The sequence below is a fragment of the Psammomys obesus genome, unplaced genomic scaffold (assembly GCF_907164565.1).
Source record: "Psammomys obesus unplaced genomic scaffold, mPsaObe1.curated_primary_1811, whole genome shotgun sequence".
NCBI lineage: Eukaryota > Metazoa > Chordata > Mammalia > Rodentia > Muridae > Psammomys > Psammomys obesus.
This window is the reverse complement of record NW_026596158.1, coordinates 6421555-6435177: the sequence shown is the minus strand read 5'-3', so window position 1 is coordinate 6435177 and position 13623 is coordinate 6421555. Positions and strand designations below refer to the sequence as shown.

Genomic DNA, 13623 nt, shown 5'->3' with positions numbered 1-13623 from the left:
TGTGTGTGTGTGTGTGTGTGTGTGTGTGTGTGTGTGTGTGTGTGTGTATGTAAGCTTCTTAGGAGAAACTACTGTAGATTTTTACAGAGAACTATAAGCTAAAAGCTATCATTGCATTCTCTGTCTTCCCCAGAGCTTTCTGGGTACAAAGTCTAGAAAGGACCTAGGATTGCTAGCAAATTCTTAGAATGTGTTTAAATCCACATTCATTTACCTCCTCCTTTACCCTCCGTGTAAGTTGTCTGTTAAGAGACTCTCTCTATCACACAAAGAACAATAGAAGTTGGGTGTTGGATTCAAATAAATATTTAATTCATGAAAATAATCTTATATGTTCCAAAACACACTTTAAAGATATTTTGGTCCTCCAGAAAGCACCCATTACAGGTAAATTACACAGAGCTCTACCTCAGCATCAGGATTACCATTAGTACAAATTTTAGGCTTGACAAAGACCAGTAGATAATGTTAATTTCAGATCCAGAAACTAAATATACTCTGTGCCTTTTTATTACTCCTTTTTCTCTTAAGTTTTATCGGCTGCTTTTCATCTTAACAATATGTCTTTACATCGCCATCACAGTGCACTGTAATGATATTAATATTTTATAGAATCGGTATTTATAGTTCTTTATTTAGAGACAATGCAGTAGGTCTGCAGATCCAGAGCCCGTCTGGAATGGTGCCCTCCAAATAATGATGAATTGCTTGTGCGGAATGCCATTTGCTAATTATATCCATGATTTACTGTGGAGCAAGGCTTAAATCATTCATTTCAGTCTTGCGTAACAGTGCCATAGAATTTTTAGGTTTAAAAATGGTTTCCATGTGTATAATTTAAACAAATTCTAGCACTCTTGTATACACAAAATATTCGCAGCCACTCATTTGTTACATACTCCGTCTCTTTAAACTTCTACTTTTAATGATCACTGTGGTCGAAATTATTATGCTTAATTTTCATAATCATAGCCTTTAAATCTACAGCCGTTCTCACATGTTAGATAAAGAAAAAGATAGCTAATTGTGTGTAGATGGTATGTCATCCCTCAATAGTCCCCAATGGTACAAAATCATTAAAAAAGCTTAAGAGCACAAATTATTCTTCTATTAAAAAACAGTCGTTCTCTAGCTAATTATTAGTTTGGGCTGCTTTGTTTCAAAGAACAAATGTTGATCCTTCTAGCCTTGTTCTGCACTCCAAAAATGAGATAAACACTTGGTTTTTCTCTTCCATCGATATCTTGCAGGTGAGAAACCCTACAAGTGTCCTCACTGTGACTATGCTGGCACCCAGTCGGCATCCCTGAAGTACCACCTAGAGCGACACCATAGGGAGCGGCAGAACGGGGCCGGGCCACTGTCAGGACAGCCCCCGAACCAAGAGCACAAGGACGAGACCTCCAGCAGAGCGCCTGTGTTTATCAGGCCAGACATCCTGCGGGGGGCTTTTAAGGGTCTCCCTGGAATCGACTTCAGAGGTGGCCCTGCCTCTCAGCAGTGGACATCAGGCATGCTCTCCTCTGGAGATCACTCAGGGCAGGCCACTGCCATGTCCTCAGAGCTGTCTTCAGATGCCCTAAAAGGCTCTGACCTTCCTTCCAAAAGCTCCCACTTCTCAGAGATCGGAAGGGCATATCAAAATATCGTGAGCAATGGTGTGAACTTCCAAGGGTCCCTGCAAGCATTCATGGACAGCTTTGTCCTCAGCTCTTTGAAGAAAAAGGACACAAAGGACAAAGTCCCATCTGATGCCCATTCCGTGAAAGCCCACACTTCGGACGGTGGAGAGGAGAAAGCCAGCGGGAAGACCTCCCAGCGAAAGTCTGAGAAATCTCAGTACGAGCCTCTGGACTTGTCTGTGCGGCCAGATGCCACCGCTCTGCCCGGCTCCTCCGTGACCATGCAAGACAGCATTGCGTGGCACGGCTGCTTGTTCTGCGCTTTCACCACATCGTCCATGGAGCTCATGGCCCTTCACCTCCAGGCCAACCACCTAGGCAAAGCAAAACGCAAAGATCACCCCACAGGGGTAACAGCCAACTGCAAAGAACAGGTGCGAGAGGCCAGCAAAGTCTCTGCCCTGCCCTCCATACAATCAAACAAAGAGATGGCCCTTTCTAGCACTGTCAGCGCTCTAGACTCTGCCCCTGAGAAGATGGCCCAAGGACCGGCCAAAGAGACTCTAGGGGACCAGAAGACTGGTCAGTGGCCCAATCACATGGACCCTGCCTTTTGTACCTTTCCGTCTGACTTCTACAAACAGTTTGGCGCTTACCCCACTATCATTGGCTCAGGGCACCCTGGCTCCGGCCCCAACAAGAATCCCGACGGGAAAACCCTCCCGGAAGATGACGCCCCTATTCTGATACCGGAAACCACCAATAAAAACACTACTGACGACCTCTCAGATATCGCCTCCTCGGAGGACATGGACTCCTCTAAGGGAGAAAACAACGAGGACGAGGAGATTGACACCGAACCAGAAATGATGAGCAAGCCACTATCTGCTCTCAGCAAGGATGGCAGCAATGAGGGCAGTGACAGCCTGCTGCCTCCGGGCGCCCCCCAGCCCATCCAGGGACTGGTCTCACCCTTAGCCCAAGCATCAGAGGAACAGTGGCACAGCCCAGGCCTCCTTCCTGCCCAGGACCCCTCGGCGGGGCTGCCAAAGCCGGAGCGGGGTCCCCCAGGCTTGGAGAAACCTATGAGCATGCTGTCGGTCCTCAGGGCCTACAGCGCCGATGGCTTAGCAGCCTTTAACGGGCTTGCAAGCAGCACAGCAAATTCTGGATGTATCAAGAGGCCAGACTTGTGTGGTAAGTTTTAGAATCCTCTTCCTTCAGTTCATTTCCCCCAAAACATCACTGCTAAATTGTGCATTAAACAAAACAAAACAAAAATGGGTTTATGTACCCATTAGCAAATTTTAAACTGAACCTTAAAAAAACAAAAACAAAAAGCCAGCACTGTTTATACAGTGTAGACAATCATGAAAATCAAGTTTCATTGTTTTGAAATTCGTACTTTTGGGGTCCAACTTTCTGTGCAATGCCTGTACAGAAGGCATGGGAAGGAGACAGTACCTCAAAGTGCGAACTTTCCCCTCGTTTCTCATGTGTAAGTTGAGGAAGGGAAGAAAATTCTCCTAAGAAACAAAAACAAACCAATGTGGCGACTTGCAAACTTCCCTGTATTTTAACTCACTCAGAAAAAAAAAAATATGGCTAAAGATAATCTCACATTGCTTTTCCAACCCAAATCTGCTTCCCTGAGCTCCTCTTATTGACTTAGAGGATACTAAAAATCATCACATTAACTCAGTGTGGCTAGGGGTCCTCTCTCCAGTTTAAGGAGATGGCTTTGCGGTGTTTGTGACTCACCTGGGACATATCAAATGGCAGTTACTGTGACTTTGGCCTTCTGCTGTTGTTGCCTTCTGTCTGTGTCTGTCCGTCCAGCCTGTCTCTCCGTCGTCCTGATAAGAAACGTGCATTGTGAAGTCTGGTCAGCAGCGTGGTGACCCTACCTGTCTTGAATTTATGCCTGTCTGATCTTGTAAATCAGCACCCCTTTCCCTCCTTCAAGAAACTGTTACCCCATAGTAACTCCAGATTTTTCAAAGCACAATCCCAGTCCTGAGTTGGATCAAGTGGATACTGGAATGAGCAGGGACGATGACCAGCACGTCCTTGGCACCTGGCAGTTCATATGCAAAGTCTAGCCTGAAAAAAAAAAAAAGCAGCTCAATATATTGGTCCCTTTGAGCCCTCCCGGCCCAGAAAGCCCACTAGAGACAAGCGGCATGGGACTCAGCATCTACTCTGTGAATGAATTTCTGAGATTACCCCCCTTCCAACCTCCTTCTTTCGTAGAAGGAAGGAAAAGAGGAAAGGAAAGGAGGGAACGATGGGCACAAGGGAGCATTTCTAAACCTCGCATCCCAATCCCTTCAGCACAGAGCGGAAATCATGAAGCTAGGCTGTTTATCTAAGTCGATAAATTTCTTTTTGTTTTTCTGTCATTCCCTAATTCACTAAGAAGTGGATCAAGCAGTCAGAAATATCTTTTTGAATTGTCAAAAATCACTAAATGGATTTATGACAGCTCAAAAAAAATATTGATGGTTCTTTATACTGAATGATTCACACGGTCCCATTAGCCAGTACCCCGGATCTATTTTTAGCCATGTGCGATTCATTACTCTTGAAGCTGTTAAAAACAATATTTAAAAGAAGAAGAGAAGGGATTTATGTCTGTCCAATATCCCCCCTTCCTTCTGAAGAGATGATATTTAAGTCTTTTTCTCTCATTTGTTTTAGGTTTGGTTGGAGTGGTTTTATAATTATTAGTAGTATTTTTGTTGTTGTTGTTTGAGGTTTTTTTTTTTTTTTAAGTCTATTTTCAGTCTTTCAATTACCTACATAGGACCATGGTTCCTGCCAGGAATCCACGAATCAGAAAAGATCAAAACCTGGCATGTGCATGAGCTCATTATTATTGAAATGAGCTCATATTACCCCCATTAATTTTCCCATCTTCCTATCAGTATGGAAGAAAGGCTGCGTGCCTTGAGGAAGCTTGTCCAGTGATGTCCTTTTGCATCAGGCAGTGGGCGGAGGAGGCAAATGGGGAAGGGAGGTGCTGGTCTCCTGAGATTTATACAGAGCTGGCAGGAGTTCCTGATCCCCTCCCCAAATATCACAGAGTTCACCTAATATTTTCATGGTATATGCAAAAACAAAACAAAACAAAACTCCTCAGTCAACTTGTAAGTCCTTAGGCCACAGACACTGGGATGCAAGCCATGGTCCCTCTGTATTGAAATGTATGGACACACTTGGACCAGTGAGGGAGGAAGGCTTCCTGGTGGTTTCCCCAGCCAAGGATCCAGCTCTTCATGCCCTAAAATTCCAAACCTCACTCTGGACACTGGTTCTCTATTTTCAGGGAGCGTCACTTCAGCATTTTGTTTGGCCACATTTCTTCTAGAAGCCTCCGCTGTGGTTTGGTAGCAGGTGGGATGGCTCTTCCTTGTCTTCTGGTCCCCAAGCATCAGACTGAGCATAACTGATTATAAATCTCATATCTTTGCTGGACATGGTCATGTCCTAGAACCCAGAAAAGCAGCTGTCATCCTGGTTTTGAATTGATATTTCAGAGGGAAACAAATGCAACTTTCCTTTCCTCAGTCTAGTTTCCTCTCTTGATATGGAACAGTCTGCGTACTATAAGTTCCAGACCACCACTGGCTTCAAGGCACAGGGCATAAAATATCCCGAACCTTTATCTCTTCTCTGCCCTGCTTAGAGTAGATGTGACTTTGCAAACAGGTCTATCCAATCAACAGCTACTCTTCCTCTCAGAGCTGGGCTTTGCCAAATCAATGCCTTATTTTGAGATTCGTTATGTCAGAGTTTAGAGCCTCATTTCATCTGTTCAGTCAGCCTAGAATCAATCCCATCTGGATGCCCCTAAAAGAAAGTCCTTCTCTATGAGGAAGAACTCTCTTCTCTTACAATGTAAAAGTACTTGAAAAACAATTTGTAAAAACTTTGCCTGCGTCATGTAGACCCCTACAGAACTCAGGAACTCCTCTTGTACCTACCAGCAAATCAGAGAATATATCTCTCCTGTTGTATGTAGGAATGTGTGTTGAAAGTTGTATACCCAGGTGATATGTTAATTACTGTACTGATGCTTCCTAACTTTCAGAACTTTAGTCCTAACCCCCTGGGTGTTTGGATCTGAGGTCCTGGCCAGTGTGCACCAGCCATTTATAGCTAATACATTCTGACTTGGGCGCAGCAGAGAGAGCAAGCTGATGGAGAGGCCACACCATCCTGTTGGGTGAGGAGAGTCCCAAAGCACAGCCCATGTGGAAGGCAAGATGGTAACATTCAAGAGAACCTTGCTTAGGGGCTGGGATGTCAGTATGTCAAGGGCTTGTTAGAGATGATCCTGTGGGAGTTCCTGAGTCATCTCAGAATCAGTTAGAGGACAGTTATTAAGTCACTTTTAGAAAGAGTCAGGCCCCACTGGTCTGATCTTGTTCCATGACATTCTACTCTAGCCAAAACTTTAGCTTTTGGAGGTGACTGTGAGGATCCAGGCCTGTCCTGTACTCCCCTTATTATGTTGTACATCTCAAGAAGGGTAAAGAAGTGCCACCAGGGATATGTCCTTTGTATTATTAGAGTGGATCTGACCTTGGCTTTGCAGTGGATTCATTCACATCAGCATTTAAGTAGGCAGCCAGTGAGGGCTAGAGCTGTGTCTCTCTACTAGCAGGCAGGGCAGACAAGCTCCTTGTCCAGCCTGAGGAGCTACTGCAGAAATGTTGCTGAGAGATCCAGGAGAGTGTGAGAGGCACAAGCTTGGCATACGCACAGACAGTACCTCCAGTCTGCAGAGCACCTGGAGGGTGCTCTGAGACTTGAAGAAACGCTGAAGACCCCATTTCATCCCAGGGCTTATGTTTGTGGGGATCAACCAAGTTGCCCTTATCCCTTGCTTTTTGAAACTGAGGCAACCAGCCAGAGCTGTCTGGAATTGTTAGCTTTCTCAAACATGATTTTCTCCGCCGTTTTTCCTGAGTACTCAGGGCTAGTACTGATGATATACAACTCTTGTCAGGTTAGGGGCAGGGGGAGGCACAATTCCTTTACCCTTAGCTCTGTGCTGGGATTGTCACCACTCACGGGTGGTGGAGGACCCATCAGCATGTCGACTGTGGTGATGAGATAAGATGTGCAGTGGCTGTCAGGCCATGTGATCCCCCTATGGCTGGGAGGAAGCCAGTGGGAAGGCATAGTTTCAACAGGAATAGCTCCAGTATTCCCAATGCCTTATTCTCAGCAAGTTGCAAAACTGCCCCAACCCAAACTGTGGAATGAAGGCCCTCTGCCTTTTGACAGGATGAAAGAAAGGGGGCCTATCTTCCATCACCAAGGTGGTGGTACCAAAACCTCATTACGTCATGTGTTCTAAAATATGATGTGATGTGATGAAACACAACAACCCAACTAGACTATTTCAAAAGGTGACTGCTGTCCCACCATGATTTCTTTGCACACTGACAGTTTGAAACATCTACCACTTTTTCAGCTGCACAGCCTAGAGCCAAAGCTCAACATATACTTTCTGAAGGGCCAGAGGGTAACCATTTTCAGCTTACAAACTCTCTTATTTTGATTCTGTTGTGCTGGGTAGCACTAAATAAGCTATGAACAGTATGACTGTGTGCCAGTAAAACTTTATGAATTAAAGCAAGGGACAGGCTAGAACTTGTGGCCCTCTAGTGTAAAGAGGGATGTGCTCTTGGGTTATTTCCAGAAGAAGAGATGGAGATGCCTGCCTCTCACTGTTCCAATGCATAGAGATATGATGCAAGCAGGACTCTAACCAGCCAATGCAGGACTCCATCTGCTAAATAGACCATCCACAGGGTTCTCTCTCTCTCTCTCTCTCTCTCTCTCTGTGTGTGTGTGTGTGTGTGTGTGGTGTGTACTTCCAGAAAGGTACGCCTTCCTATCCCCTCACAAAACCATAAAAAGGGGTAGAACATCTGTGGCTTAGTTTAACAACAGTGAGAAGTACAGTAGAGAGAAGTACAGGAAGAAGTACAGGAAAGAATTAAGATGACAGACACCTAAGAGCCTGGGGCAGATGCTCCCAGCTCAGATGATTGTCCACCTGAAGGTACAAAGAAGCAATGGCACATCCCTTTAGCACTAAGATGGCACCAGTCTTACTTTTCATCAGTGTGATGGGAAGTTTTCGTTTCTCCCTGCCCCATTCCACAGTCAATTCACAGGAAGGTTATCTTGAAAGATGACACCGGCAGCTTTGTGATGCCAACAGCCCAGTAGCCATGCTATATCTATTTTAGCTCAGTTCAGTTTCAGACGTAAAGCAAATGCTAAGGGGGGTAAGAAATAAGTCCTGTCTACTTGTTTTGTTTTTGTTTTGTTTTGTTTTTTTTTTTTTTTCCTCTCTTCTCTCTTCAAGAACTGGCTAAGGTCTGTGGCCAGGCAAAGAACCCCATGACACCTATTCTTGTTAGGGTTTCTACTGCTGTGATGAAACACCATGACCAAAGCAACAAAGGGGAGGAAAAGTGATTATTTCAGCTTATGCTTCCAGGTAACAACCCATCCCTGAAGGACGTCAGGGCAAGAACTTAAAACAGGGCAGGAACCTGGAGGCAAGAGCTGATGCAGAGGCCATGGAGGGGTGCTGCCTACTGGTTTGTTCATCATGGCTTGTTCGGCCTGCTACTTTATAGGACCCAGGACCACTCACCCAGAGGTGCTACCACCCACCATGGCTTGAGCCCTTAATTAATCAATGATTAAGAAAATTCTCTACAGGCTTGCCTCCAGCCAGATCTTATGGAGACATTTTCTCAATTTGGGTTGACTCTAGCCTGTTGACATAAAATTAGCCAGCAGGGCACCCATTGCTGGTATATGAAGCACCACAAGTGCCAAATAAATGGCATGCAGATGCCTCGGCATGGCTTGTGTCGAATTGCCAGTGGCGGCTGATACGTGCTGTAGACCTGAATCCAGTAGGGTGCAGTAGGAAAGTGACACAGGACAATAACCACAAAGTTCCATTTTGCAAAGTGTGTGGGTGCCCAGACAAAATCCAGCCAACCCCAGGGAAAGCAAGTAGTCCGGGAGTGGAGAGAACTGAGGGTGCCCTGCTGCCCTATTCAGTGCTGTGATGCTTCACCTGCCCGAAAGCCAAAGCAGCCTGAAACTGTCCTGAGAGGCTGGATAAGGTACTGTACTCCCCTCGTGTCCTTGCCCAACCTGACCAGTTCTGGATTTGTGCCAACCTCCGTGGTCCATCCCACTCCCTGGCATAGTTTTCCCAGTAGGAAGGACCATTTGACCTACTGTAGGGCAGAGCCTCATAAGTTCCTAGACATCATCACCTCATTGTGCTTGCCAGGCCCTGCTGACTGCCTCACAGCTGGTTAGAGGGTCTGTCCCTGACTGGTGGGGCCAGTCATAGGTGACATCCTGTAGGTAGGCTCTTCTGACACTCCGGGGAGACTCTTCTCTGCCCTCACCCAGAGCTGTGTTGTGGGTGCCATGACTGACAAAGAGACAGCCAGCCGGTCTGATGACAGCTCTTTCCTTCAAATCTCACAGTATTCTTTTCCTCTCCTTCCCTCTTTTTAAATCAAAGGGAATGGGACTGGTGTGATGTCGTTTGCACGGCAGGATGACAGAACTGTTGTGGGGATGCCATTGTGTTTGCCAAATGGTCCACTCGTCATTTCAGAACAAACAAATGGATGGTGTCTGTGAGTCGGCAAACACTGGTGACATTTAGCCTTGTTTATGTTTCTTGCCTTTTGCTCCATCGTTTTGGCTCCGAAAAGCTACTGTCTGAATCAACATTGCCTCCGAAGCTGGAGAAAAGTCTGGTAGAGTTCATCTTGGTGGCTGCGTCCATATTTCTTTAAGGATTGCACAAAACCAAGGAATCGCAGCCAAGTGTTTTTCTTTAAAAAAAAAAAAATCTGTATACTTCTCCCCTTTGAGAATGAGTGAAGATTGGGAGTGGGGAGGGGAGCTGAGGAAGAGTGCTGTCAGAACAGGAGCATCCTGGTAGAATCCAAGCTCTCTGTCGTCTTCCATCTCAAGTGGGAGCTGTGCAGCCCTGCTAGTATGTGCCATGGGTACCGGATGCCTGGGCTAAAGCTTTGACCTCAGCTTCCTTAGTTTGCTGAATAGCAGTGCTACTTGGAAATGACAGCACAGTCTATCCAGACTCAGGTCATAGGTCAGCTGCAGAAGGAATCATATGGCTTGCTTGCTTGCTTCTCTCTTTCTGTCTGTCTGTCTCTCTCTTTTTTTTTTCAGATGTTTTGTACAAAGCCCAGGTTTCAAATAACGTAGCAATTATGTCCTATTTCTTAGTGCTGATCAACAATACCTCTATACCTAATTGCCAGCCTGCTATAATCACATAGCCTATTCTTGCTTTTGCCAGTGACAGAAAGACCAAATTTTATAAATACCACTCTGTTGTCATCCTTCTATTAAACAGTAGGGACTATGGCCCTGCCCTTGCTTTCAAGAGCCTCTAGCCCCAAACAGTTTCTGGATTAATAAATCTACACATTTTCTTTCAGGTAAGTGACACCCCATGTCCTAGTCGATCTGTCTGGACTTCCCCTTGTCTGTTCGTGCTCCTTCGTGGTTTATCTGCAGCTTGTTAACCGTGCAAAGTCAACAGAAGAATGTACGCACATACATGTTTTGAGTAAATAATTCCAACTGGCACAGGTATGTGTGCACGCACAGCACACCAGCCTGCAGTCTGCGTAGAGTCAGGGAGGTTGAAAATGTCGCCCCCACCCAGATGTTTCCCTGATAGTAATGGATGCAAATGCTTAGCAACCTGAGTGAGAAAGGAGATTCACAGGTCCCAACTGACAGTTGGGGGGGGGGGGAAGGCGAGTTCCTGGATCAATGAAAACCTGGCTGGAGCAAGTGCTCGTGTCGGACCAGCAAACCTGGGCTCACAGGGCTGGGCCCCATGATAGTCTCGTCAGCATTCCTTTCTTGTGTCTGATTGTCATGTATTTTGTAACACTTTAGAAGAATACAGAAAAGTGCAGTAATTACCTTTCTCCATAGTATTTAAGCAGAAATATTGCTAGTTTAATATTGTGTCAGGTTGTCGTATAAACCAGGAACAGGTGACAGTAAAGGCCCATCGAACAGCACTCTGACATTCACAACTTAAAAACGGCGATCGGAGCGAAATGTGTAAACGTGTACCGGGTTATCCTGTGCTTTGGAATAGACTGTTGTTGAAATAATTAGACGATATATTAAGGTGTTCCTGGTAATGAAGGCATGTAAGTTATCATAATTGTAGTTTTCTGCATAAGTGTCAAACTCTATCTTTCCGTGTGCTGTATGCTGAGTTACAAGTTAGGTCATTTATGAATGGAATGTAAAACAATACTAAAAATGCTTCAATAAGTTATCTTGGTATTGCTAATAAAAAAAAAGCTGTGAAACATTAGTGCAGTTTTGAGTCATTATGTTAATTCATACCACAACACCCCTTCACCCCTCACATTCTTCTCTCAGCAGGGAGCCTCAGCAGGACATTTTGGGGAACAGGCTCCTCAACTTCCCATTCATCTTCAGATGGCCCTTTTACAAGCAACAATTTACAAACAGGCAAAGAGGCAAGCGGCTTCTCTGCTTTGGTGAGACAACTATAGCGGGCACCAGAGAGCACAGTGACACATGCCCATCTCTCTCTACTTGTGCTTCAGGCAGGTTTCTGAATCGTAGGACCCCTGGAGAGGAGATCAAAGGCACAGACTCCACAGGCCATTGTACCCAGGGTCAAAATTGGAAAAGTCCCTCCCCCAGTGGACCACGGGTTCCTGCATGCTGTGACAGACAGTCTTGGACGGGTTAGGGATGTTTGGGGACATTTCCATCCCACTTAGATGTTTTGGCCATGGCCTCTGTTTGTTGTTTCTGGCGTATTCTTGTCCCACCATGGCTCATCAAGGGAAGAGAAGCAAAAAGGGAAGGACTTGTGTTTTTGCATTGCCTGGTTTCATTGTCCCGTGAGCTGGGATTTCGGGTGGGTCCTCGCCTTTCAAGCTTCCTAGCTTCAGTATGTTCTACATACTGAACCTCCCAATTTTGCACACACTAACTGTCCTATGGGGGACAGGTTATGGAATCCAAAGGTCCAAGAATTACGTACATCTTCAAATGGAGTGCCCAGTGCGGGGGTGGAAGTCAAGAAATGTGCTTTAGGACATTGTTCTCAACCTTGGTCTTGGTGACAGGACAAAGGTGTCACCCCCAACTACAGGAAACAGTCCACCCAGTATTTCTCATAATAACCACTCATTATCTTGACCCCTAAGGTCACAGCGCAGCATCAGGGCGTCTCTATCTAGAGGAAGGGACAGAGAGTAAGACCAGGGCCAAGAAGATGTGAGGAGAGGCCCAGTGGGAAAGAGAGGTCTTGGAGGTTTCTAACCTTCCCAGTGTCTAGTACTCTGGACCGGGGGCATTTTCTAGATTCCTGTAGGTAGCACTGAGGTCACACTGTGGGTTCCAGTGGACAAAAAGGGCAATCCCCAAATGGCTAGTGAAGGTGAAGAAGGGTACTCTCCCCTCCAGGAGCCAGATCCACATGGCTACAACTAAGCCACAATGCCAGCTCCACGGGGTGCAGGCTGAACTGGCACAAAGCCAACACAGGAAGACCTCCATCTTCTTCTCTGAGGGTTCTGACTCTGGGGAACTGTCCTGAGAGAAATGGAGCATAAGAGGGTGTTTCACTTACACCTTCTCCTGATGTGTCCCCCACCCCTAGGCTGAGCACATCATCCCCAGCTTTGCCCATCATTTAAAACCATTTCCTTGAAACTCTCCTTGAAACTGCAGATACCACCACACCTGCTGGGTCGATCACTGTAGTTTGGGAAAGGCATCTGAGGGGACCTACTGCAGCCTGATGGGTCAGAGCTTGGGAGGGGCAGGAGGGCGTATGAAGTAAGGGTGGAAGGAGGCACAGAAATATCCCTTATCTTCCACCCCCAACACTGACAGCTGGGAGGGCTCCCCTGAGCCACATATCCAGGCATGTGCTGTTCTGTCTTCCTCCTTTCGGAGCCCAGTTCCTCTCATGGGGTCTCTAAGCAAGAAGGCTTGGTAGCATTTCCTCTTCAGAAGCAGGGTATTTCCTGAGTCGCTCCCCAGTGGTAACTGATGAAGCTTACAAGAGACCTCCACGGATTCCAATTCTCCTATTTTTATGAACCCAGCCCCAGCCTCCCTGGATCCCCCTCCCCCTCATTTTGGGACACCCACCTCATCATGCCTTATACTGTTCTTCCTGTCCCTGCCCACTTCCTCCTCCTCACCGCCACCTCTGGGTAACAAGCAACTCCCATCTCACCAGTTGAATGTTCTTGGGAGCATCCTGTCTGCTGCCTGCAAAGGGAGCCACTTAGACCCAGGCCTCTGGGACGTTGAGTCAACTTCATTTCACAGCTCTGCATGGAGGCCGGTAATTCTGCTTCTGGTTGGCTGGTTTGTCACCCCCAAACTCTCCACCTGACCCATCCAGCCCCACATGGGACTTAGACCTGGGGCAAACACACATAACCCCCTTTGGATCTACCTTTATCCTTATAGCCTAGATTTTTTTCCAAGCATGGGTGGCTCTCTGCTTTGTGGTACATGAGAGACCCCAAAGAGTGCCCATCTGTGGGACAGAGGAACAAGAAAGTGTCTAGCTTCAGATGCACGAAGCCAAGAAAGGCGAGGAGATTTGTAGAAAAGCTGCTTACTCATGTCTCTGTTCACACATTTTTGGAAGTATGCATATATACTTCAATGAAATTTTGATGCTGGGTAAAGGAGCAAATCTAAATTTGGGGCCAGATTAGCACATGCCTATGTCTGTTTTTCTCAGAGAAACTTCTCAATGATTAAATACACAGGTGCACACTGACGATAGTGTCCCCGAAATGAGCAGAGTCTGAGCCCATTCCAAGGCCCAAGTCAAGGAACGCTGCAAAATTATTAAATCTATATTATCAAAAATAGGCAT

The 13623-nt window shown here is 46.2% G+C and overlaps 1 protein-coding gene across 2 annotated transcripts in view; it reads left to right on the top strand.

Moving 5' to 3' along the window:
- Positions 1 to 13623, top strand: part of Znf536 (zinc finger protein 536) — a 320701-nt gene that overhangs the window by 161368 nt on the left and 145710 nt on the right. The window contains exons 4-5 of one of the 2 annotated variants that reach the window (XM_055595040.1): positions 1251 to 2819; positions 10154 to 11041. In XM_055595040.1, the coding sequence (XP_055451015.1) occupies positions 1251 to 2819; positions 10154 to 10161 (1577 nt within the window). In that variant the 3' untranslated portion in view covers positions 10162 to 11041. Of the gene's footprint in view, positions 1 to 1250; positions 2820 to 10153; positions 11042 to 13623 lie in introns of those variants that run through there. The other variant, XM_055595039.1, reaches the window with a different exon arrangement.